Source organism: Narcine bancroftii, chromosome 12, assembly GCF_036971445.1.
Source record: "Narcine bancroftii isolate sNarBan1 chromosome 12, sNarBan1.hap1, whole genome shotgun sequence".
In the NCBI taxonomy this organism is placed as follows: domain Eukaryota; kingdom Metazoa; phylum Chordata; class Chondrichthyes; order Torpediniformes; family Narcinidae; genus Narcine; species Narcine bancroftii.
In genome coordinates this window covers 96560240-96586490 of record NC_091480.1, presented here as the reverse complement: position 1 = coordinate 96586490, position 26251 = coordinate 96560240, and the positions used below count along the sequence as shown (strand labels likewise).

At 39.5% G+C, this 26251-nt stretch overlaps 1 protein-coding gene across 9 annotated transcripts in view; it reads right to left on the bottom strand.

The window, feature by feature from the left end:
- The window catches only part of LOC138746709 (unconventional myosin-Id-like), a 303031-nt gene that overhangs the window by 190718 nt on the left and 86062 nt on the right, over positions 1 to 26251 (bottom strand). For 7 of the 9 annotated variants that reach the window (XR_011347053.1, XM_069905032.1, XM_069905030.1 and 4 more), the window contains exons 15-16: positions 21397 to 21563; positions 8484 to 8691 (exon numbers count right to left, since the gene is read on the bottom strand). Coding sequence is in view for 7 of the 9 variants with exons in the window: in XM_069905032.1 (XP_069761133.1) it covers positions 8484 to 8691; positions 21397 to 21563 (375 nt within the window). In the remaining 2 variants the exon portion in view is untranslated. Of the gene's footprint in view, positions 1 to 7628; positions 7779 to 8181; positions 8265 to 8483; positions 8692 to 21396; positions 21564 to 26251 lie in introns of those variants that run through there. The other 2 variants (XR_011347055.1, XM_069905035.1) reach the window with 2 other exon arrangements.

Genomic DNA, 26251 nt, shown 5'->3' with positions numbered 1-26251 from the left:
TACAGCACGGAAACAGGCCATTAGGCCCTTCTAGTCTGCACCAAACCAAACACCCCTTTCTAATCCCACCTCCCTGCACAATGCCCATAACCCTCCATCTTCCTCTCATCCATATACCTGTCCAACCTTTTCTTAAATAATACAATTGACTCCGCCGCCACTATTTCTCCCGGAAGATCATTCCACACAGCTACCACTCTCTGAGTAAAGAAGTTCCCCCTCATGTTACCTCTAAACCTCTGCCCCTTAATTCTTAACTCATGTCCTCTTGTTTTAATCTTTCCTCCTCTTAACGGAAATAGTCTATCCACATCCACTCTGTCTATCCCTTTCATAATCTTAAATACTTCTATCAAATCCCCTCTCAACTTTCTACGCTCCAAAGAATAAAGACCCAATCTGTCCAATCTCTCCCCATACTCCAGATGCTTAAACCCAGGCAACATTCTGGTAAACCTTCTCTGCACTCTCTCCACTCTGTTTATATCTCTTTTTAATTTAAGATATTCTCTTATTTTGTTTCTATAAAAATTTGGCTACAGGACAAAGTTCAGTACATGTACATTGTACAATGCCTATTACAATAAACTCATTATCGTTGTATCAGGCATTGACACAAATTGTTTTTTTTCCGCTTAGCAAAATTTTCAGGGCAGTCTTTTGAAGTTAACAACTTATAAATCTGTGTCAACAGATTTGTTTGTATTCACTAACAATATTCCAACTCATCAGATCATGCTGTTGGGAAGTCAGCAGAGCTACATCCTTCTGAAGTGATTTAGGCATTTAAGAAATGGAAGTCCGGTGAGTGGATTCCACCTGGAGAATGGAGGGAGCACAGAAAATCAAACTCTCTCCTTCTCTCTGGCCACCACATGACAATCCGCTCAGCTCAAGTCATTACAAGGGTGTATCCCAACATTGATTACACATTGAAAATGAAAGTGAGTGTTATGCTATTGTCTAGAGCAGCTATTCTCAATCTGACTCTGCTGGGGGGGGGGGGGGAGTGTGGGGGGGTGGGAAGGCACAGCACATTTAACTAAAAACTTTATTTTCTTTTCACCTCGTGCCACAAATATTTTTTTTCAGTTTTGTAGGACAGAAGTACGGAAGAAACCATAACTTACCTGCTTCACAGGGAAGGAGGCCCATAAACATTTGAGCAAAGTCTGGGGGTGGGGGACATAGCCACAAAAAGGTTGAGAAGGGCCAATTTAGATAGAATGAATCAGAAGTCAACCTTTGACCTTTTATATTTGAAATTAAGCCCATCCTCTGCCCAATAGGTGGAGAACCAAATTAACGTTCAATTTATTTATGATAACCTGTGGTGCAAGGTGGGATGCTTCACTGTCAATGTCAACCCAATTTTTATTCTTTACTAATGTGGAATTTTTCTTTCTGGCCTACTCTGTTCAAGCTCAGGAACAAAAATGGAGATTCAATAATCTGTAAATTTGTCAATTGCTGAGCCACAAGGATTATTATCTGTCACTAAAAGAATAAATAATTTTGGTTCTTAAATGTTCTGGTGTGGCGCTCTGAGGAACTGAAGTAAATCACAGCCACCAAGTTGAGGGTCTTTAACGACTGTTTTATTCACATTCAACGCGCTCCTATAAGGGAAGCACGTGCTCAGTCACCTGGTGCATTGTGACTTCATAAGCGCTGCCCAGGGTGCGCACTGGAAGGAATGCTGGAGTCAGAGAGAAACCTCTGACGACGCCATCTCCTAATGGCTGCCTCGCCACGTGGCAATACAAGCGGGGCTGGGTCGCCATTAGGCTGTGCATTTTTAAAAAAAATCTTTTAGAGATCACAGCTTGTAGAAGCTTTCAAGAGACTGAAAACCTCAGGTTAAGATCATGATCTGTGATGGCCAAAGGGCCTTTTTTCTACGTCCCACATATTGCTTCTTTGAAAATAACACTAACTGGAACATTCATTTTTCTTCACTTTTAGCTCAGTGAACACAGTGGCTGTGGAATGAATGTGGACGATTAGATAACCTAATTAAGAATGCAGCTCTGTGGCTTTTTAATTTTCTTTACCTTGCTTGAAAGTAGAAATGACCTCTATTTCAGCTGTCCAGGTAATGGAACTTCACTCTTGTAGAATCTACAAATTACTCCCCCAAAATTTGAGATGCAGAAAATTTGTTCTTACAGAATTTATGTGGAAAAATAGTACCTTAAAAAAACATTTTTTGATGTGTGCACAGATGATGCATTTTATTGATATGTGATAAAACAGAAAATGATATTACATGAAATTTCCTTTATTCTACTGTAAGGCAAAGATTCACTATCAGCAAAAATTGCCTGGTGCTCCTTGCAGTCAGAGAGAGGAAAGAGAAGCAAAAGACAGTCCCCCCAGAGTCACTGCATGTCCATGGATTCGCCTCCAATGCTCCTGCCTTTAGTCGAAACCACCAGCAACCTGACCTCCCGACGCACAGCTCTGACATAAACAGGAAGTCTCCATATCCTGGTTCCAATACCTGGTACCCCTTCAGCCAGTCTACAGCAGTCTGAAGCCTGGTGCGACCCTTGACTGCAGTCCCCAGTGGCCTGCAGCCTACATGGGTTGCTCACCTCAAGTCTCCAATAGTCTGCCGCCTATGTGTTCTTCATCCTCAGAGGCCTTTACTGGTTCACTGCCAAGGTCACCATCCCCTTGAGTCGTCTTCTCTGCTTCTCCTTCTCAAACTTAGGGAGGGGCGGGGTGGTCACGTGCTTTCTCGTGCTCTGCGCCAGTCCTCCACTTCCTCAGTATCTGCAACCCTTCGAGGACGCTGCCAGTCATAGGCTCTGCCAGCTTGGGCCAGATCCTTTCGTGGGATTTTAAAATAAACCACCTTTGGCCTCTTAAAAAAACTATTTAATGCCTGTCCAGAGCCAACAGCAGTTGGACTGGAGGTTGAACCCCACGGGGAATGCTGAGACTTTCCTTCCAACTCTCCGAGGGTCCACACCAGCTATCACAATTTTTGCTTTTATATAGAAAATGACAATGTGAGCCATTTTCTAGGATCACAACTCCCATCTTCTGCCCAAAATTTGAGTGAAGTGTCAAAACATAAAATCATTTGTTTTGGTTCTTCCCTGTTCGTGGAAGCCTTCTACCAGCCTGGAAGCCCTGATTTTGATGCTCCTGTGTATCCTTCCTGATGGCAGTAAATCAAAAATACTGTTTGAGAGATGCAAGGGGTCCTCAATAATTCTTTGATCCCCATTTAAGCTATGTTCTCAGTGAATGCTGTCAACAGAGGAAAGGGAAACCCCGGCGATCTTCTCAGACATTTTACTGATCTTCTGTATTGACTTCCGATCCAATGCTTTGCAGCTACCATGAATGATGCAGCCAGACAGAATACTCCATTGTGTTACTATAAAATGTTCTCACAATGGAGGCTAGTAGCCTTGCCCTCCTCAAGCTCGTTAGGAAGTGTTGGCACTGATGCATTTTCCTGAGATGTTGCGAGTTTAGGTTGGGTCACTTGTTGTACGTGCAGCCAAGAACCTGTGCTTTTCACTCTCTCCTCGATGGAGACATTGATTATGGAGTGGAGAGTGATCAACTTTCATCCTCCTGAATTCTCCACAATCATCTCCTTTCTCTTGTTCACCTTCAGTCTCAAGTTGGTGTCCTTGCACTATTTGTCATCTTCATATGTACCTCAATAAAATTCTTCAAGGTTTCCAACTTCAGCATTCCATAAACTCTAAAAAAAATCCAAATTTTGTATCGTCTATAATGCTAATCCATAATCTTGACTTCTTGTCAGCATTTCCAAAATTTCCTCAGCAACTTTTTCCTGTCTTACCTCTTCTTTTGGAGACCTTTACACCTCTGATGACAACTTCTCTGTTTAACATAACAATGAAAGGATTCTAAAATCATTTTGACTACACTATGAAACACTTTCCACTCTTGAATAGAAAAAAGCAAACCATTCTTTTATCGCTTATCTTAATCCATTCCCAAATTCTGATGTCCATTTCTATAATTTCTCATTATGCAACCTGTCTGTGAAAGTCACCGTATGATTGCAAATTGTTCTATTATGAACAGTGGGTACAATGTAAATACCAAAAGGAAACATGGAAGTTCTTTTAACTTCTTGTTGGTGAAGAAAAGAAATTCAAGGGTATTAAAGCTATAGACAAATATTTTCAGTTATGACATCCAATGAAGAGAAAACAAGATGTGAAAAAGTCATTATTACTGACATTCTTTCTGCGGGGTCAGACATTCTTAGTCAATGGCATACACTCCCATCAATAGAAGAGTTTAAATGTATTATTCTACTCATCAATATTGCACGGCTTTAAAAAATTTAGCACATACTGACAGGTCATCCCCTCAGCAATGCAAATGGCCTAAAATCAATGGTTAATTGGAAAGAAGCCCGAGGCTTTGAGCAGTGCCAAGATAGTCATCTGAACTACAGATTCTTATGCTCGACAGGGGCAGCATACATGATGTGAATAAGAATTAAGAGTTAATTTCCCGCAGTATTCATTGTAATTCTGAATGTTGCGATACATTCTCTCAGTTTTAGTCTTCATAAAATATTTTGCCATATACCTTGAATGGGAACAGTCCACAGAACACTTCAGAAGGATTAAAATAGTAATTAATGTTTATTTTAGTTGCACTCATGCCCAGAGGCTATTTGCAGCTCACCTCACTATGATATCCTGTTGGTTTCTCATACATGGTGGCACAATCAAGTGCACACGCATAACTCAGGAAGCACCAAAGGCCAAGACCTCACACTACATTTTTCAATAAACTGCAGTTTTTTTGTGTGTTTTTCAAAGCAATTTCAAGAAAAAAAACCCATTGAGCAGGTGAGACAAACACTTTAATAACCTTACAACACTTGTTCATTTACTTTCTAGGCTTATCAATAAAAGATGCTATGGCACATATTGTTGGCCTCTATGGTGCTTGGTTTAATATTATATACCTCGCTCAACAACAGAAATAATTAATTTACATGGTCATTATCAATTTCAGGTTGTTAACCAGCTGTGTGAACATTTGCGAATAAGCTCCATAAGGACAAGCAGGTCATAATTCAGAGTGGCTGCTATTTTGAGATCACAAAAAGATTCGAATAATTGAAAGTTCTTCTGCACAGACAAAGGGAGGATGATTATAAAACTCACAAACCTCGGGCAACTTCAGGATTTCGACATTTTTTCTTCTCCCAGAGAACTGGTTGGCAAAAATCTAGGTCAATCAATATCTTTCACAAGGAATTGATTTTCAATCCCAAGCAGGGAAAGAAATGTGTGCCATTTGGATATTAATAGATGTGCTTGTTTCATTTTTGTCCAAATGGAATGGACACCTTGACAGGAGGAAGGAAATCCATGATTACATGCACTGAAGTAAGATGTCATTGAACTTCTTTTAATTTCAACATCTCTGTCTGCAGACATGTCATAAAACATTTCTTCTACCCACAAAGGAATCAATCCTCCGAATTTATTGAACAAAGAAATAAAAAAAATACAATCTTAAAAAAAGTAGACTTTCTGGGTCAAAAATGAGCAGGCAGTAATGAGAGGACAATTGCAGTGAGGCTATGAACAGATACGTCAGTGTGGCAGCAGGATGTGGAACTGAAGTGGCTGGCCACTCAGGTCTCCACTGCTTCAGCAAGGACCTCCCAGAGGCCAGCCACTAAAATTCCACACTGGCGTGCCTGTCTATGGTTTCATGTAATGCCAGGTTGAGGCCACATGTAAATTGGGGGAAATAACACCTTGTGTTCCATCTTGGCTGCCTCCACCAGTTTGCATCAAAGTCCAACTTCCAGTAACCCTTTCCCTGTTTTCTCACCTTCCCTCATCTTTTTGACTTTAGCGTCCCATCTGCTTCCCTTACTTTTTCCAATTTGAGAACAGTTCTCTGCCCTTCTCTCTTCTTGCCCCTCACATCAATATCCACCTATCACCTGTGCTCCTCTCCCAACCCACTCCCCCCCCCCCCCCACCAATCTTCTCATTTTCAGCATACCTGAAGGAAAAGGACTGGAAACATCGACTGCCTCTTGGCTTTCCATGGATGATGTACGAGCTGCTGAGTTTCTCCAGCACCACTGCACTGCACTAGATCAGCAATTGCAAATTTCTTGTTTACTCACAGTCCTGCTTTCTGCAAGGATACCATTCCATTTCCCCCAATTTCTCCATCACACCTTTCAGGCCAAAGTTTTGAAATGTCTTCTTTCTTCCATGCTCATTTTTTAAACAAAGCTGGGAGGTCATCTGCTTCATTCAGTGCACACACCTCCTTTAGACCTATGCTATCAACCTCCACTTTTCATGGAATTTCTGCAATTTTCACAACTACACAGGTCTCCACCTTCCCCTTTCCTTTGATCATTCCAAAGGGGCCATTTTTTCCTGATATCTTGGTTTCTATTGCCATCTCCACAAACACCTACCTCTCTTCCGAGGCTTTTTTCATCCTCTATAACTTTCACGCGCTCCACCTTCTCAGGATGTAAAGATTCTTGCCAAATGAAGCAAATTACTTGTCAGCCTAATTTCATATGCTCATAATGTCGATAGGTCACATCATCAGGGAACTCTGCAGTCTTTCTTATTTACCTTCATCAAATTTATTCCTATTCTGATTACAGGACATAAACTTAGTCTATCCCTCTTCATGGATTCTGTCTGACCTGTTATTTTCAGAAATATTTTTAATACCTCACAAGAAATTTGATTTAGATTAAACACATGGTCATCATTGTCAAATGATGTCACTGTGTGAGATCTCTGATAGCAATTACTACCATCGTTGATCCTTCTTTTACTTATGCAAAAACAAAAAAAAAATTGTGACACTGAAGTATAACCAAATAAATCAAGGTAACCCTTCTCCACTACCTCAATGGTTCTGTTGTGGAGAGAGGAGAGAGAGCACAAAGTTCCTTAGTGTGCATATATCCTGGACTCACAAAACATTCTCATTAGTCAGGAAGATGGAATAGCACCTACACTTCCAAAGGAGCTTGAGGAGGGAAAGGCTACAGGCCCCCATCTTGACAACTTTTGCAGGAACATAATTGGAAGAGTTTTCTCTGGCTGCATCAATGTATGGTACGGTAGCCGCAAAGCATCAGACCACAAGTCAATGCAAAGGATTGTCAAAACGGCCAAGGAGATCCTCTATTAACAACATACACTGCTTAAATAGGGCTCAAAAAAATTATAGGAGCCCCTTTCCATCCAGCACACGGTATCTTAAACCCACTACCATCAGGAAGGAAGTACAGGAGCATCAGAATTAGGACAGCCAGGCTGGAGAATAGCTTCTTCCCACAGGCTGTGTGATTGATGAACAGGATCCTGTAACCGAGCAAATAATCCCAAAATATTTGCATATTTACTTTAAATGATATCGTTATGTATATGTATGATTATTATGTGCTGTGCATGGTGGTCTGAAGAAAAGTCTTTTTGTAAAGTTGTAGATGTCAGATTTCAGATTTATTGTCACATTCACATACACTCCTGAGATTCCTTTATCCTGCTGCTGCAGAATTACCACTAATTGGTAGTGCAAAAAAAAACTGGACCCAGCGTGAACACATAAACAATCAAACGAACTGTAAACGGATAATGAATGTAAACAAACTGACTGCAATACAGAGAGAGCAAAAAAAATCAATAAAGTCCACAAGTAAGAGCCCTTAAATGAGTTTGTTGTTGAGAAGCCTGACAGTAGAGGGGCAGCCGCTGTTCCTGAACCTGGTGGTGTGACAATCAGATGATAATAAACTTGGACTCATAACATTGCAATCACCATATTACGTGCATAGTAACTGACCAAATCAATAATCAAACCTTAAAAATAAAACTAATGTCATGGCAATCTAGTATTGCCACACACACACACACACACATATATATATATATATATATATATATATATATATGTATATATATTTTGCATACAGAAAAGATTGTATAATCCTGACCATGATGCATGAAATAAAAATGTACTTGAAACCTTACAATTGCTCATTCTATTGTTGATTTGATGCATACATCTGTAAGTGTCCGCTGCAGCTAAATCCGAGTTTTACTTTCTTAAATTATATTTAATTTGATAAACATGGAGCTGAGTAACACTCGATTGTAAGCAAAATACCTTGAGCTGGACTGCAAAAATTGACGGTTTCATTAGTTTTTCATAATTAATGGATGGATCAGTATTGATTCTTATCTTTTCGACTGTGAAAAAAGGCAGTGAAGGCTAGTTGAGAATTAATTATGTAAAATAGTCCTGCTGCAATAATTATTCAGGTAAAATTATTCCAGAGGTGATGTTTTGTCAAACAATTTTCAATAAAAACAATGGCATGATCCATCTTACCCCCCAAAAAAATGACTATTGAAATATTACACAAACTTTTTCTTATTTGATGACCGAGGAATAAATTCAGCTCATACCTTCTGCAGGAAGAGTACGATCCGTTCAATCATTCGTGTTCGCCGCTCCTCTAGAGTGAATAGAGTTTTTGGTGTTCGAATGAAGAGTTTGGTCTTCCCATAAGCCACGTCATGCTGAAACTCGCCACATTCTACCAATTTCTTAACAGCTTCTTGGTCAGACCGCATATCGTGGTTTGGCCACGTGAACTCTGAAATCATCTTGTATCTGGAGAGGGGTTGAGAAAGGGTTTCCATTACAAATTTGTAGAAACAGAAATTAGTTTTTAATGCACAGAAGTTCATAAATCTATAACAACAATTCAGCATGTAAAGGCTTCATTTGACCACATTGGACTTGACAAAACTAAAATATGAAGATGTACCAACTCTCATTTTGAAAGAACCAAGCCACAATTTCCTTAGTCACTGGTTTTCTGAAGTGACAAAAGCAGATTGCATTTCTAATCTTGAATCATTTCTGGCACTAATGGCAAATATTGTGGCTGAGACCAGGGGTGGCTGAACTTGCTTAACACAAGAGCCACATTTGATAAACTTCAGATGTTTGAGAGCCGCAAAACATGAAAAAATATTACATCCACGTTTTCACTTTTACATCCACATTTTGTTACAAAAAGCATAAATATTAAGAAATACACGTATGTAGTAATATTGTATGTAGTTTTTAAACTGCTAATTTGTATTTCAATAATCAAAAAGTGCACGTGTAATTGTTAAATTTTGTGGATCCATTTTTAGGGTAACTTTTAGTGGGTTCACTATTACATACTTATATAAGCCTTTAATCCATCCCATATAACAAAAAATTTAAAAAAAGTGTTCTTAAACCTATGAATGCTAGTCTTCAGACTTCTGTACCTTCTACCCAAAGGTAGAAGTGAGAGGAGGTTGTGTCCAGGGTGACAGAGTCTTTACAATGTTGGCTGCATCTCACATTGATGTCTTCAATGGATGGTATGTCGGAGCTTATGATGGACCTAGCTATGTTTGCTACCTTCTGAGCCTGCTGCATTCCTGGGCACTTGGAATTGCCAAACCAGACTGTGATACAACCCACCTGCATACTTTCCACAGCACACCTGTAGAAGTTTGATACAGTATTTGATGACATGTCAAATCTCCTCTGATTTCACAGGAAGTATAGATATTGGTGCAACTTTTTTCACAGTTGTCTTGATGTGCTGGCTCCAGGAAAGATCTTCTGAAATATGGATGTGGTGAGATGTAATTACATCACTAGGTCACCAGGGGTCATCCCAGTGACCTTGTCTATAAAGCAGTCCAGAGCTCCAGTCTAGCCTTCCAGGTTCGTCTTGCAGAGAGGCAAGACCTCTTAGTGTACATATTAGTTTATTAAAGCTGTCTTATACTCGCACTGCTGGTGTGGTTGTTGTCAGTACAATGGACACCTAGGAACTTGAAGGAACTAACGCCTTGGAACCAACCCTCTCCACCTTGCTCTCATCAATGCGGACAGGTGCATGGTCCCTCAAACTTCCCTTTCCAAAATCAACAATAAGCTCTTTGGCATTTAAATATTTGTATGACATTTGCAATCCTATTTCTGCAGAAAACAAGGGATAAGTTGAACTTTACCCTGTTCTGAGCCAGAGAGCATGAAAACAGATCCTTTGGCATATTGTATCCGCGCCGACTATTGACCCACCCATCTATACTAAATGTCCATTAATCTTTCTCTTTATTCTGTCCACATTCTCAATCCCCCCACCTCCCCCCCCCCCCCCCCCAAAGATTCTACCAATTACCCACACACTACAGTAGAAAATATTTGATTTGTTTAAGGAAAGTGGATCACTGGGAGGTGAGGTGAACTGCGCCAGTGAGGTCTGACTCAGATATCAGATGCAAGAAGCTAGACAAGTGAGAAGAACCATTATGAACTTAAAAAAAAAAGCTAACCCAGGGAACACCTCTCGGGTGGTTAATTGAATCATACAGGAGACATTGTATTGGAATTAACAATTTCACAAATGATGTAGAATTTAATATCTCAGCTCAACATAAACCTTAAACAAGGAATTTTAAAATGTGCCTCACAAGCAATCAAATACTTTTTTGTTAAAGAGTATAGTCACTATTGAATTCAGCAATAAAATTGCATATTGAGCCCCAAAAGCACCATAGATAAATGATGTGATAAAAGTGTTTTAGGTGTTAATTATTTAATTCATTAATATTCAGAACATAGGATAATGTGATCATTTAAGCTCGCTTTATGAGCAGACTAGATAGATAAAACTTTGGATAAAACAGCCCTCCAACTGGCTTATTAACAGCCCTGTGCTTGTCGTGGGAGCTCCATGTCAAACTATTCATAAGGTAAGAAAAATAATGATGTGTAAAGGAGAGACTGGGCGATTGCATGGTTCAAGCAATCTCGATCACCAGGTCCCAGGTCCAATTAACTCAGATTTCTTACATCTGCTTGGGTGGCAACAAAAATATTTCCAAAACCCTTGATTTTTTTTTTTTTGCCAATGAAAACAAGTAAAACAAGGTTTGAAATCGAGTGAAAGCTCTTCAGGGCCAGGAAGCATTGGTTGGGCAATGATGACACATTGAGCAAAAAGAAAGAAGGGAAAAATTGCCAAGGAAGTGACTGTGCTTCTAGCCTTGGCTCACACGTGGCCAACTTGGACGAGATATTGAAGGGCAGGAAGAATTGCAACTCCTGAAAATATCTTCAGAATGCCGCAGACAGAAAAAAAAAGAATCATGAATTCAGAATTGAGTTATCTGAAATTGGTGGGATTTTTTTTAAAGTTACAAGTCACAACAATATCAGAGGGCCCCCATTGGAGTCTAAATTCTCAGTTGGAGAATTACCCACGCAGGCCAAAACAAACAATTATTCCATGCTGCACTGGAATAAATTGTTAATGAATAATCTCTGCAACCTATTTAGTGGTGACTCAGAGCAACATCCGCCTCATTATTTTTTGATAGTGTAGCATTCCCATCCTAACAGGCTGTATCAATGCATTTTGTCAGATTCCATTGGGCTGAATTTCAAAATTGCAAACACCAAACAAGAATGAAGACTTATCACACATTAAGAATGCTGCCAGACCCTAAAATTGCATGATGCAAAAGAATTAGGTACATTTCATTCCATTCTGCAGTGTGAAACGATGCTGCTGAATAGGTATTTGAAGTAATTTTATCATTTGGGGTGAAAGAAAAATTCAAAGAGGTTTCATTACTTTGATTTTACTTTTCCAGCGTGCACCTCCTTTCAGAGAATTTCCGTTGCCTATCCCATTACCAAGCCCTCCCCGCATTACAGCACGGCCCCCTTCTTCCACCCAATTAACGGAGAATAGAGCAGCAAAGGAACGGGTTCTTCTGCCCATGTGTCATGCACCATTACATGATGCTCAAGTTAAAGTAAAACTCTGCTCCTTGCATGTGATAAATATCCTTCCATTCCTGTATACTCGCTTGTCTACCTCGAAGCCTCTTAAAGCTTTCATCACCAATCCAGGCATTTACCACTCCACATACCTCCTTTAAACTCCCCCCCCCCCACCCCTCGCATTCACCTTATATGCACGCTCTATTATACGCCACATTTATATCCTGAGAGAAATTTCCAACCGACTACCTGTCAACACCGCTCATAATTTTAGAAACTTCTATAAAGCCTCTGATACTTTGGAGAAAACAAACCAAATCTGTCTAACCTCTCCTTATCGCTCAAACAAAAAAATCTTTTTGCTCCTCCTGCCCTTTGCAGTTTCTCCGCATCTTCTCATTTGCCCAATTCTCACACACTGAAATTTTAGCCTTGTTGCTCAAATTGACGATCGAGTGCCTTCCATCTTTAGATTATTAGACAAAAAAAAAAGAAAACAAATCTTAATGTCGCAGGAGTTTCCATGCTGACACATGGTAAATTATAAAACCACACAGGCTGCGAAGCTGATTCCAAGTGCCTAGAGTTTCCCCTCTTCAAATATCCCCCAGAAATTATGAACCCTGTAAATAGCTGTGTAGGCGATTTTAATCAACTATTAGCACCAACAACTTAAAGAAAACAGTTGCCAATTTCAATTTTACTGCAACTGAAAATCGGCTCACCTGACCTGCTAGAAATATCTGTGCCATTTTTTATTTCAATTGTCTACTGCCTTTTACAGTTGTTGAAATTGCAAATACCGTTAAAACTTCTGTGGACAGACATCAGGCATTTCCCCCAAATCATCCGAAGCTTTAAATCAGTCCGCATCCAAATTCCTCAAACAGCCAACGGCCTAACAATTTTTAGCATGTGTTATTAAGATTGACTTCAATAATTATTATAAATGATTTGCAACATTTGCTTGATTTTGAGGCTGTTTGTAATTAGACCAGACTATTTATGTCCTGGGTACTGTACCATCAGAAACCCTTGTAAAAGTACAAAAGGATTCCTGAACCTACGTGATGTAATGAATCTACAGTTTTCCTCTGAACATCTGCAAAGCCTTCAAGTGATTGTGTTTTTAGCCAAATTAGTTGACTTCAGACAGTCCAATAAGAAAGTGCAAATGAGAGTGGGTAAAAGCACACTCTTAAAAATGGAGCAACAAAAATGAATGAACAAAATCTGCTCAACCTTTTCATGGGTTCAGCAGGTGGGCTTAAACTGCTATTGAAAAAGAATAAGGGACTTTAAATCTTCATGGATGATTTTTTCAGGATTAAAAATCAGAAAATTGACTTCTGACGTTACTAATCGAGTGTTTCCCCATCGCCATTAATCAGAAGCACATTTAGAAGGAGTGGAGATGCAAAACAAAAATATTCAGTGTAGTTCTGCCACATATCCTTGTAAATTTATAGTTTCACATGGTGGTACTCCTAATCTTTAATGTGTATTCATTGCAAACCAAAGCATATTTATAGACAATTATATATTCATTGCCCCATAAAACTGTCATGCACTTAAAATTTAGAAGTTCCATGCACAGGAATTTGACAAAACTAGAAAAATAATGCACGTGACCAGAGTAGAAACACAATGCTGGATAAACTCAGCAGGTCAAACAGTGTGTACTTTATATAGCAAGGTACTGTACCTTGATGAAGGGCTCAAGCCGAAACATTGGGTGTGTATCTGTATCTTTGCTACATAAATAGCTCACAGCTGAGTTTCTCCAGCATTATTTTTAGTTCAACCATGGTGACTGCAGACCTTTGTGTTTTACTACTACTAACTGCATGCAATCACAACATTTTTTATAAATTTAAATGATCTGTCATATCCTACAAATCGTCTATTGCTTCTGCTCCCAATTAAATAACCGCAAAACTTTGATACCGCAAAACAACAAATTTCGTGACACATGCTCACGATAATAAATTCTGATTCTGACAATTTGGTATCTAATCGATCAGAAATCCTGATGATCCGCCATTGTTTCACTTGTTAATCCGGAGTGGGAGCTGGGCGTCGAGAGTGTCAGCAGGGTGCATGGCCAGAGTTGGGAGTCTGAAGTGTGGTTGGGTGGACGTGTGGATCTGGGTGGATAATGTTTGTGTTGCAGAAATAGCTTTGTGGCAAGAAATAGGGTTCAGAATGTTGTTCTCTCTTACTGCATTAAAATTGACCAGGTTCATTGGAAAATTTGTTTCACCACTATCTAACATGTACAAAAAAGTGAAATAAAAGATTTGGGATATTAATTGGAGTAATATTGAATAGTCCAGAAAATCTGCTAGCTAGCACCAAAGCTCAAAGGTAAAAAAACAATCTTCGGTAAGAACTCAGTGGGTCGGACAGCATCAGTGGGAGTAAAAGAATTGTCAACGTTCCAGGCTGGAACCTTTCACCTGGACAGATAAATGGGTCTCCAGTTTACTACTCCACTGGGCCATGTCTTCAAAGCAGGCTGATTTTCTTCCTCCACCAAGTTCTTCCAGCAGATTGGTCCAGTATTAGCATTTTTGCTGTAGACCAAAACTGATAATACAGCACTGAACTATTCAGAAATTATGATATTTTGACATGTGGTTCACTGGGTATTGCTCTCCATTTCTGTTCACCAGGGCCTCGTTCCTAAGCTCCCATCCAACTTGAAGGGGCACCAGTTCCTGTCCTTTTCAATTCGACAAGCCCCAGTTCCTGCACTCCATTTAAACTAGTCTTGCTCATTGCAAGTATTATAAATAACTTAAGATAAAACTGAATTAAAGGTGCGTTGAGGTACTGTAACATCCAATAATCCAACGAATTTGACAGTCTAGCACCCAAAGTCGCAAGCATGCAAGATTATCAGTTTTGCCGCACTGTTCAGAAAATAACTTGAACCTCCCTTGATGGTTTAGTAAATGCACGAACACAGAGGGAGACTAATGTCACCATGACATTTGACATTGTTTAAAGGGACAAATCATGATAAATGGTTGCATTAAATCAATTTTCTGGTGGGCTAATCAAGGACAAGGAGATAGCCTTAAAATGAGAACCAAGCTCTCAAAGGCTGCATTCAGAAAACAAAGTTTCACGCCAATTAATTGATGATACTGTATTTGAACTCACTAAAAGAGAGCACCTTCAGAAGCATTTAAAATTGAGCCTGGTAGCGATTTGTCAGCCAATAATTTATTTATATTCCTAATTTTTGGAAAAATGAACACATTAGCATGGACAGAATTTGCTGCCCAATGGATGAGAAAATGGCAATGTAAAGGCACAGAAGCCTGAAACCCAGCATCTCTAGGGTCAAGGACATGTTGCAGTGGCTTTTGGACTCTTGATCCTCCCCTTGGAGTACCCCAACACCAAAAAAAAAGCACAGTTGTCACTCCACTTTTTTTATTTACTATGGTAACTGATTCTTTATAATCTATTCTTTGAATTTATATCTTTTTAAAATTTATACTAATGCTTTGTTTAAATTAAGTACCTTAATCAGCAAGTAAGAATTTTAGAGCATGTGTACATTATCTTGAAGCAATGTAGACCATACTATAAAGATGCTCCCACTTAGCAGTTCAGTTGGGTACTGCAGTACTTTGTGTCAACAATAATAACAGATGTTCAAGATAGAATGGTTCATGACTTGGATGTGATGTTCAGAAATGAAAATGGGGGAAAATTCAGTGGAATCATTCCAGTTCTATTCTGCTAGGCAATGAAACGGATCGCAACAAGTCACTAAGAATACACACAGCTACTTGTTCCATTCTTGAGAACTGCAACATTATGGTTAAAACCACTATTTAATTTTAACAATTTTACCAATACAGCATTAGAAGAAGGCCCTTTCAGACGATAAACCACGTGCTAACCAATTAACCAACTAATCGCCTATGTTTTAGAGGATGGGAAGAAACCAATGCACCCAAGAAAGTCCATGGAAGTCTCGGGGAGAACATACAAACTCCTTACAGACGGTGCTGGATTTGTAATACCTTTGTGCTGCCACTTACCACAATTTCTTTGGCAGTGACTCAGGATCAACTACGCTGCATTCATTAAAATTATCTACATAATGTGAATTTAAAGAAACATACAAAAAAGATCAATTTGGAAGGAGATGTGTAAAGCTATGTAAAGCAGGGGAATTACGACTAAATAAAATTGGCCAAGTTTGAGGATAAATGCATCTAATGTAGAGCTGATGCAGTGTTGCACTATCTTTAACACATCAAATCTCAAGTGAATTTAAAAGTTCCCAAATCGCTAAGTACAAGATCATGGAGCTCTCTTTGACTAATGAGACTCAAGATACAGTGATTATCATGTTATAGTTTGTGGGATCCTAATGATATGCAGATTGATCGCTAGGTTTCTCTATAACAATGATTTATTTTCTCCCATCCCAAATGCTCAATCAATTAAGCCATGTTCTGCCACAAAAGGCTCAATATCAATGAAAGTCAAGTTCAAAGCAACTGAACAAGATAGCCTGCTTTGTCCTCCCTCGAGTGAAAAGGAGATTGTTTAAGATGCTCTCATTTAAATCTCAAATAGATAACTTATTCATTTCTGAAAGGTAAATTTAACTTCCATATGCCAAGGTCTTTTTGATGTTACTCAGTCCAACTCATAATTGAACCTAATACATGTGTAAAGAGAGTGAAAATAAGTGATCCAATCGAAACGAGATTTGGGATTAAAAAAAAACAGGAAGCATCTTTTTCCCCCACTATTGGTAGCGAGTGCCGTGAATTCGCTCCCCAAAGGGCTGTGGATCTTGGATTCGATCCAAACAAACCTTGAAAGACCGGGGCAAAACACAACACTGTAGTGGGAGGGTCAGGGGAGGAGCACAGTTCCAAAGGCAGGAGGTGATAAGGGAGGGAGGGCACACCGGCAAACAGGGGGAGGGGGGATGGCTCTATGAATGGAGAGGGAAGGGGGTGGAGAGCTGGAGTGAAAAAGAGGGATGGGGAAGAGAGGGAGAATAGGGAGCGGGCTAGCAGAAACTGGATAAGTCTATGTTAATGCCATCCGGTTGGAGAGGGCCCAGACAGAATACTAGATGTTGTTCCTTCAATTTACGGATGCTCTTTGTTTGACAGTATGAGGCCATGAACAGATATGTCAGCACGGGAGTGGGGTGCAGAATTAAAATGGTTAGCCACTGGGAGATTCCGGTCATTGATGTGGGCAGAGCGAAGGCGGCTCAGTGGAGCGATCTCCCAGTCTGCGTCCAGTCTCTTCAACGTAGAGAAGGCCATAATGGGAGCATCAGATAGAGTAGAAACATGGCTTCACTTGGAAGGATCGTTTGGGAGGGAAAGACTGATATTGTGGGATACGGAGATACACTGGGAAATGAAGCAGGGATGGAGGGCACCGATTATTAAACTGAATGTTGGAAGAGAATCGAGGCTGATTGTTCTACTGTTCCAGCTTAATCCAGACAAGTGTGAGATGTTACACTTTAGGAGATCAAATTCAATGAGAAAATATACAGTTAATGCTGGCACACTTAAAAGTATGGACGTGCAGAGAGATTTGGGGGTCCAGGTCCACAGAGCCTTGAAAGTGGACTCAAGTATGATAAAAGCAGGCATATGCCATGCTACATTTGTCAGGATGAGGACTAGAAGAGGAAGGAAGTCATGTTGCAGCGGTGTAAAACTTTGATAAGGCTGCACTTGGAGTATCATACGCAATATTGGTCACCCCACGGGAGGAAGGATGAGGAGGCTTTGGAAAGGATATAGGAGAGATTTACCGGGTGCTGCCTGGATTAGAGGGTATGATCTATGGGAAGAGGCAGGACATATAGGGCAATTTAAAAAATAAAGAATTTAAATTTAAAAAAAGACATATAGCACAGTAACAGGCCAATTTGGCCCTATGGGTCGTGCAGCTCAATTTACACCCCATTAACCTACACCCCGGAACGTTTTTGAAAGGTGGGAGGAAACCGGAGGGCCCCGGAGAAAACCCATGCAGACACAGGGAGAACGTACAAACTCCTTACAGACAGCATGGAATTCGAATCCAGGTCTGGTCATGATTGCTGGCGCTGTAAGGACGTGGCACTAACCGCTATGCTGAATGTACTACTTTCAGTACACAGTCAATTTTTTGTCTCTCAAGGAAAAAAATGTCACATGGGTGAGGGCATTGGGTGGGGGGGGGGGGGGTATTTGGAAAAAAACGTGTGGGGCAAGTTTCTTTACACAGACTAGTAGGTGTTGGAACTGCTGTCAGGTGTCGTGGTGGAAGCAGATACAATAGTCGCGTTTAAGAGAGTTCTAAATAGACAGATGAATATGCAGGGATGATAAGGATAAGTATCTCGTGCAAGCAGAATTTTAGTTTAATTTGGATATCATGGATCAAAAGGCCTAGTTCTGGACTGTTCCAAGTTCCAAAGATCTAATTACAATACATTAAAATCGCACTTTTAACAGTTAACAGGAGTATCAGGATGCACAATGTGACACACAGTGAAGTAGCAAGATAAATGACTGACTGACCAAGAGACTGGCAAAAGTGTGGTGTTTTAGAAGCATCTTAAAGTGTGTGGGGGGGGGGGGGGTGAAGTGGTTAAGAACAAGAGCATGCTTTGGAAAAAAAATATAAAAAAAACCTCAATAGTATGACTGAAAATAATGGGCAAGATTACTATTGGGGATGCAAATCCAACTCCTCTTCAATCTTGAATGCACGAGTGGAGAAGTTCAGCTCCCAAGTGATTAACGTTTTCACATATTTCCAGCATCAATCAGATTTTTGAAGGATATTGTGAATTGGGCTTCTTTCCTCTTTATGCCTCATGCCTAGAAATGTCCGAGCCTTTAGGTTTTTTAAAATTTCTACAATGTGGAGGTGCAGAGCAGCTTGGGCCGTGAATTCCTTCATGTTGTTTTCAATGTCATTCCTTTAGTGACACTCACTTCAGATTCGACCACTTGCATTTTGTGTCTGTCCTGCGTGAACGTTTGTTTATCTACACACAATCCAATTTCCACAACCATTTTAGGGAAGGAAGGCAAATTTAGCAGAAGTAGCATGACAGAATTGATCTACCATCACTTCTCTGCGAGTGTTCCATGGACTCTTAACAGAACCACCTCAGAACCAGAGAAACACTTTACTGCTGAGCGCCATCCAGTGGTTATAATTATGTTTAATTATGTCCCGCATCGGACTTGTCAGCCACAAACAAGCCTGCAGCTGACGTGGACTTTTTACCCCCTCCATAAATCTTCGTCCGCGAAGCCAAGCCAAAGAAGAAGATTCACAAATTGGCAATGTGTAAGCCCCTTTCACACTTGCATCCCACTAAATTGGCTGCTCAGTGTCTCAGGATAGGAATGGGGGGGTCCTGCTTTTCACACTTGACCACTCCTAACTGAGACAGTGAACCCTTTCACACGAGGAGCCATCCCCCAGGGTTAGGAGTGTTCCTCCTCCTACTCGTGATGTCATGACGCATCGAATGATGGTGAATCTGCCTTAAACCCTGATCAATGTATTATGATCTTATATTTGAACAAAATTAATCATGCCTAATTATAACATAATTAAGCTTTATGTACAGCACAGTATGAGCTCTTTAGCCTACATTGTTGTTGTGCCAACCGATATAAACTTTTATAAGGGACCATGGGAAAGTGCGAGCAATAAATAGTAATAGCGGACAATTTTTAAACAGGGTGGGAAAGTTTGTAGCACTAGAGTGCTCAATTTATATAGTGTGGGGAAGTTGGTAGAGCTATTGTGTATAATTTATAAATACCATGGGGGGGGGGGTGGGGGAAGCGATGGTGGACTTGCCCTCCCAGAATACCATGTGGCAGGGAAAAGGCTGTATGCCCGGCTACATGCATGGAGGATTTATAGAAGGATTTCTCTGCCGCACAGCATTCTGGAAAGTCAGGTCCACCATTGCTTTTTTCCCCCCATGGTCTTTATAAATTGTGCGCTACAGTGCGACCAATTTTCCCAAGCTGTTTAAAAATTGTCTGCTATTGCTATTTATTGCAGTTCATTTCCTCTCTCTCTCTCTCGCACTGCAACTTTCCCACGACAAAGTTTATACCTTCATTTTAATCTTTTCTTTCTGCACTCATGCTGGGGATTGTACTAGGGGTCGAGGCCGTCAACCCCTGGCGTGAGATGGCATCGTCTGACGCCACCGTGGAGCTGATTTTGTTTTCGGACTTGCCACCTTAAAGGCCGATTGGCATTTGATTCCTGGGATCACTTGCAAGTGTGAGAAAGGCACTTTAGTCTATAGGGCAATTTTTAAATTTGCTGAAGTGATGTCTGTATCAGGACTGGTGATGCCCTGACTCCAGAGCATCTAAAAAACAGTGGTTCCCAACCTTTTTCTTCCCTCTCACATCCCATTTTAAGTATTCTCTATGTCATTGGTGCTCTGTGATTAGCAAGGGATTGCTTAAGGTGGGATGTGAGTGGGAAGGGAAGGTGGAGAACCTCTGCTCTAGACCCAATTGTTACTGGAATATTTTGCTTGAGAAAAATTGTCATTGGCCCATTTCCTTTGGAGTTAAGAAACCGTGCACATAACGAGTCAATTAGGGACGATTAAAACAGTGGTTTTCAAATTTATTTCTTTCCACCCACATCCCACCTTAAGCAATGCCTTACTAATCACAAAGCACCTATGGCATAGGGAATACTTAAAGTGGTATGTGAGTTGGAAGGAAAAGGTTGGGAACCAGTGATCTAAAATATATTAAAGTGCACCAGCCGATAGCATATTAACTTTTTATAGGGCATCACCAAGGTAAATTGGAAGCGTAGGAGAATATATTCCAAAACCAACGGACTCTCCACCAAGATGGATGGCACTAACAAATGTAAAAACTGCCCAAAAGATATTGATTTCAATTTGAATAATATCAAGATCCAAAAATAACTTCCAAACTAAGGCCACCCATAAATTAGATGAACAAATTCTAATATCTGGGCACTCTCCAAGGTATTAACATTGACCTCTCCCTTTAGAGCCATCTCCCCTCTCCCTTGTGCCCTCCCTTCCTTACCTACCTCCTGGTTGTGGGACTGTGCTCTTCCCCGGCCCCCTCATCATTTTATTCAGGTGCCTGGCTACATTTTTCTCATACCTCGATGAAGGGCTCAGGCCCAAAACGTTGGTTGTGTATCTTTATCTTTGCTATATACGCTGTTTGACTTGCTGAGTTTCTCCAGCATTGTTTTGACTTCTGCAGACTTTTGTTTTATTCCAAAAATAACTTTGTTAATCCATTAGGATCAAGTCTTAGAACTCCAAGACTAAAGATTCCAAGACTACTCAATATGAATAATAAAGGAGGAAGAAGAATGAAGGATCATTTTGGATATCTCACTTTTTGATGGTTGAACATAAAATATAACAATGTTATGGCTATTACACAATTAGTTATACATTTTCCTAGTTACATCCTGGATTTGATCATAAATTTTTACCTCTGCAGGAATCTTTCATAAGTCTGTCTGTAAGCAAACCCTGCCCTTCGAACACGCACATTTTCCATTAAACCTAAATATTCCACCTGGTGTTGGCAACGATACTCGTCAAACAGGAGTGGAGATTTCTGATCATTGGGCTTAATACATCGAACATAGTAAGGCTCCTGTTGAACAAAAATTGAAATTTATAAATTAATATCCATAATCAGGGATTCACTCAATTCAACTGTTGATCATCTTTTTTTTTAATATAACAGATGCATTCATGTGCAATCCTGTATTTAGAAGCATCACAGCAATATCTTGCAACAATTAGGTTTGTAATTAAGTATCAGTGAACATGTTTAAAACAGGAACAATTATTCCAAAAGAAATAATTCTCCTCTCCCCTTAAAATAGGTACGTCCACATTGTCCAGCCCAACATTCTGTCTTCAGAAACACATGTCTGTAAGTTGATAATTGCATATCCAGACATTATTATAAAATTCAGGGAGAATCTTTTTTACAATATCTCTTGGAAAACTTTGCTGAAACCGCTACAGATAATTCTTTTTTTTTTAAAATTATTTTATTTTTGGTTTTCAAAGACATTCAAATCCAAACACAATCTCTTTCAACAATAGTATATAACATGCAGAATCTATTTTTTCCCGCCCCTCTCCCCTCCCTCCCACAACAAAGAAAATATTATATAAATTAAACAAGTAACCAAATATCGGTAAAGTCACAAACCCTTAAGGGGTCTTAAGTAAAAACAATCAAAAGAAACCCAAAAATAAAAAGATATGGAACAAAATACAAGGGCCCATCATCTGCACCTCGACGTATTTCATTAATCTCAATCATTTCACTACAGGCACGGATTGTTGCATTTCCTCTCTTCAGAAGGGGTAGAATTATATCTGCGTTACAATTTTTCCCCCAGAAAAATTAAATTTCCCCAAGGGCCAAATAAGGTTAATTGGCCTGTGAAAACCATGGCTGGGCAAGATGGGGTTAGGGACATGGCAAATATTAATTGGTGAACCAGGCACAAAACCGTCGTGATTTCTGAATGGTTGGGCAGCAGACTATTGGAGTTTTTCACAGCTTTGTTTGCTCTTTCTCTTTTCTGATCATGGCTACTCATCCTGAAGAGAGTTTTTCTTTCCGCAGACTGCTTGATTTGATAAGCATTTTCCATGGTTATTTTAGAGATGGTTCATTGGGAACAATGACTGTTCTTTCCCCTCCTGCCCCCGAGGAGAACTTGGCCAGTTTCACTCTCCCATATTTCTCACATGATTTGCATGTGGGAGTGTCAGAGAACAACATCATTGCCAATCAGGGCATTCTGTTTGGATGGATGATGGAGTGGGTTGGTGAGGAAGGGGAGTAGAGCAACCTTAAAGAGGGCACAATGGCACTGCTAATGGCGCAGCTGTCCCGTTATTCTGATCTGCACATGGCCTTCGTTTGACTGCATGCCTTTTTCCTGGATTTCCTCCCACATTGCACAGACATGCTGCTCGATAATCTAATTTGGATACAATAAAGAACCCATGGATGGGCAAAATCAGGATTGACCTTCCGAGGGAAAGAGACCGAGAATGATCTGAGAGACAAATGCTTTCAAAATCTCCACTCTCAGCTGGCAAAAAAAAGCTCTGAAGCTGTAAATTTGATATTTGATCGATGTTCTACATCCAGAGAACCACTGACTGAGAATTTGGCCAGAGGCATCACCTCCAGAGAGTCAATTCAAATCAGGATTCAAGCCATCTTAAGGAAAAAAAAATGATAGAAACTAGTTTTAAAATACTAACACTTCAATTTCACATTTGGTTTATGTTCACTTTACAGAGCAGTTAAAATACCATAGTGTGAATCAGGTTTTGATTCAAATCTTCTGCATTACAATGTCAATTCATTACCGTTAAACAAGATCCAAGGGTCACGTACAGCACATAACTGTGCTACAGAAACTCAGCAAGGCACGAAACATACACTGAAAAGAAAGGGTCACCAACGTTTTTGGGCTTGGGCCCTTAGTTTCTACAGCACATTTGTGTATTGCATCAATTCATAACTGAATATTTGAACTGAAATTTCCATGGCGACCTTACTAGGAATTTAATAAATTAATGTTGATTTCCTTTTGTCCCATGTTAAGAAAATTTATATTTTCTGCATCAATGCTCTGAAGAAATTGTTCCCACAAATTAACAGGTACATTTCAATGACATTCAAGGGTTCACTCATTATAGATGGATAACAAACAAAAGGATAACTCATTATAGATGGATAACAAACAGAGAGTTTTTGAGACTGCAGATATGAAAACTTGAATCTGAGTGTAATCAATCACCATCGGTTAATGTTCCTTCGAGTAAATCAGAAGGAACCAGCCAAGATTCTGTTTCACTCCTTCCAACTAAAAGCAATCCTAGGAGCATAATATGTGACAAATAAAAGCTCATCAAAAACCACTTTCCACAACAATGTTATCAATCAGGTCATGAAGGACATTATACAAAGATAACAGAACTTCCCTCTTTCAGGCTGTGCTCATCAGATGATTAGAATGGAGTTTTAATATTCCCATGTCAGACCCACTGGCAGGGAGACCATACAAATCTCTGACAAGCCAAACACAATGAAGCTATGGTGATTATTTTAAGCCATCTGAATTATTTATGTGGTGCTGAAGTTTGGGACTTTGTTTCTCTCAAAAGAGTTGTCAAACTGCACATGGGCTGAAGCAGAGTAGATGGAGAAAAATTGTTTCTCCCATAGTGGGAGAGTCTAGAACAAGAGGTCACAACTTCACGATTGAAGGGAATCTGCTTAGAACAGAAATGTTAAGGAGATTTAATTTTGGTATGGGCTTTATATCATGGTTTACGTTGATTTACTGTACCCCTTAACTATGGAGGTTACTAATAATAAAAAAATCCTTATTTAGGCTGTTTGGAGGAAGTAGACAGGAATGGCCCCATAGCCTCTTGCTATTTGATCTAGCTTTAGAATCTTTGGCAATAGCCCTTGAGGTTTAAGTCATTGTCAGAAATGGCGTTTCTTTGCTTGCAGATGACCTATTAGTTTATATTTCAGATCCCAAAAGGTCAATGTGTTTTCTCAATTCAGCTCTTTCTCTGGATACAAATTAAACCTTGATAAAAGTGAAATTTTTCTGATTAATATGCAAGTCCCTATCTACACTCAAGTTCCATTAAAGATTGTCAGATAATTTCACATACAAATTTACTGAATGATTTACAGATTTATAGAAACTCACTTTTTCTCCTCTATTTGAGTGTGAGATTGTCTTTTTCTAGATGGTCTCCTTTATCATTTCCTTTAAGAGGTCGTATTTAATGCAGTTAAAATGATAATATTACCCAAGTTTTTAAATATTTATTTCAAGCAATTCCAGTTTTCATCCCAAAGCCTTTTTTTGATAATATTGATGCAAAAGTTTGGCATCGAGCTTCAGAATGAGATTTACATTCATACTACTAAACCACATCGAGTTTCTCCGAGGAACAATCAATCCCACTGGATCCTAAACCTACATACATTATATCAATGGCTTAATAAATCACAATCCAACAAAAATGGTGTGATAGAACATATTGGCAACACTCTGCACCCGTCATCCAATTACTTTCATCCACATAGATATTCGTGATTCCAGCTCCCTAAAAACAACACTGAAAACTTTCACGTCCAATAACATAAGAAAAAAATAAAATACTTAATGTAGAGATTCCTTTCCTACAAAGAAATGGAATTTAATTTGGGATTTTAATCATAGTTCCTGCTTTTAACTTTTCATTTTGTAAAAAAAATGTTGACCAAATTGTTCCTGCAACCATCACACAATTTTCTCTGGCATTTTCTTCCTACTTGGGATGGAACTCAGGTTAGGTTTTATCATCATTCAGACATGAATTCACTTACAAAATGGTCCAATTACAGAAAACATCCAATAACAATGAATACATTGACAAACAACATGGTTTCTTTGAGAAAGGTTCTTAAAGATGGGGAAGTAGGTATCAATGAAATTTTACTTTTAAACCACAATTATTAAAAAAATCATTACCAATTTAAACATGAACTCATTGTTTTAGTGCAATATTTTACACATTCATCTTAAACAGTTTCACATCTCTCTTGGGGTTGGCAAATGGTCTAAAGCAGGGGTGTCAAACTCAAATTCACAGAGGGCCAAAATTAAAAACTTGGACTAAGTCGAGGGCCGAACTAAATATTTATCGAAAATTTTCAACAACATCTGCATGTTTTCTCTTCTTTCAACATATGTAATGTTAAACTTTTTCTTATTAAAATAAATGTTTAATAATAGTTTTGGATAAACTCTTTCCAGAAGCATTAACAAATGAGAAATAAAATATTCAATAAATAATATTTCTCTATAGAGGATTTGTCAAATGTTGCTAGTGTGCTGTCGAATAGTAAAATCTGAGGGCTATTGAGAATGTGGGAGAATAACATGATTCCTGAAACAATCAAATGGGTGACTGATTGTGGGCATGAACTCTAGCAGGGTTATTTGCCATACCCTTTTTCCATTGGTACAGATATCCTTTGATTTACACACTTTACAAGTTTTATGCCTAATGATCTTGTATCCAGGTGCAGGACCATTTTTAACCAGGAATATATTTATCACTGTGACATGAAACTATTAGAAGATCGTTTTATCCTGAGATTAAAGTTCATAATCCTTACTCAGGCCTGTGTGCGGGAGGGCGGCGTTTGCGGGCGATCGGGTGGGACAACGACAGTGCGGGGGCATCGGCTCTCGCTGCAGGGCGGCATCTCTGCGGATCAGCGGCCCCGTC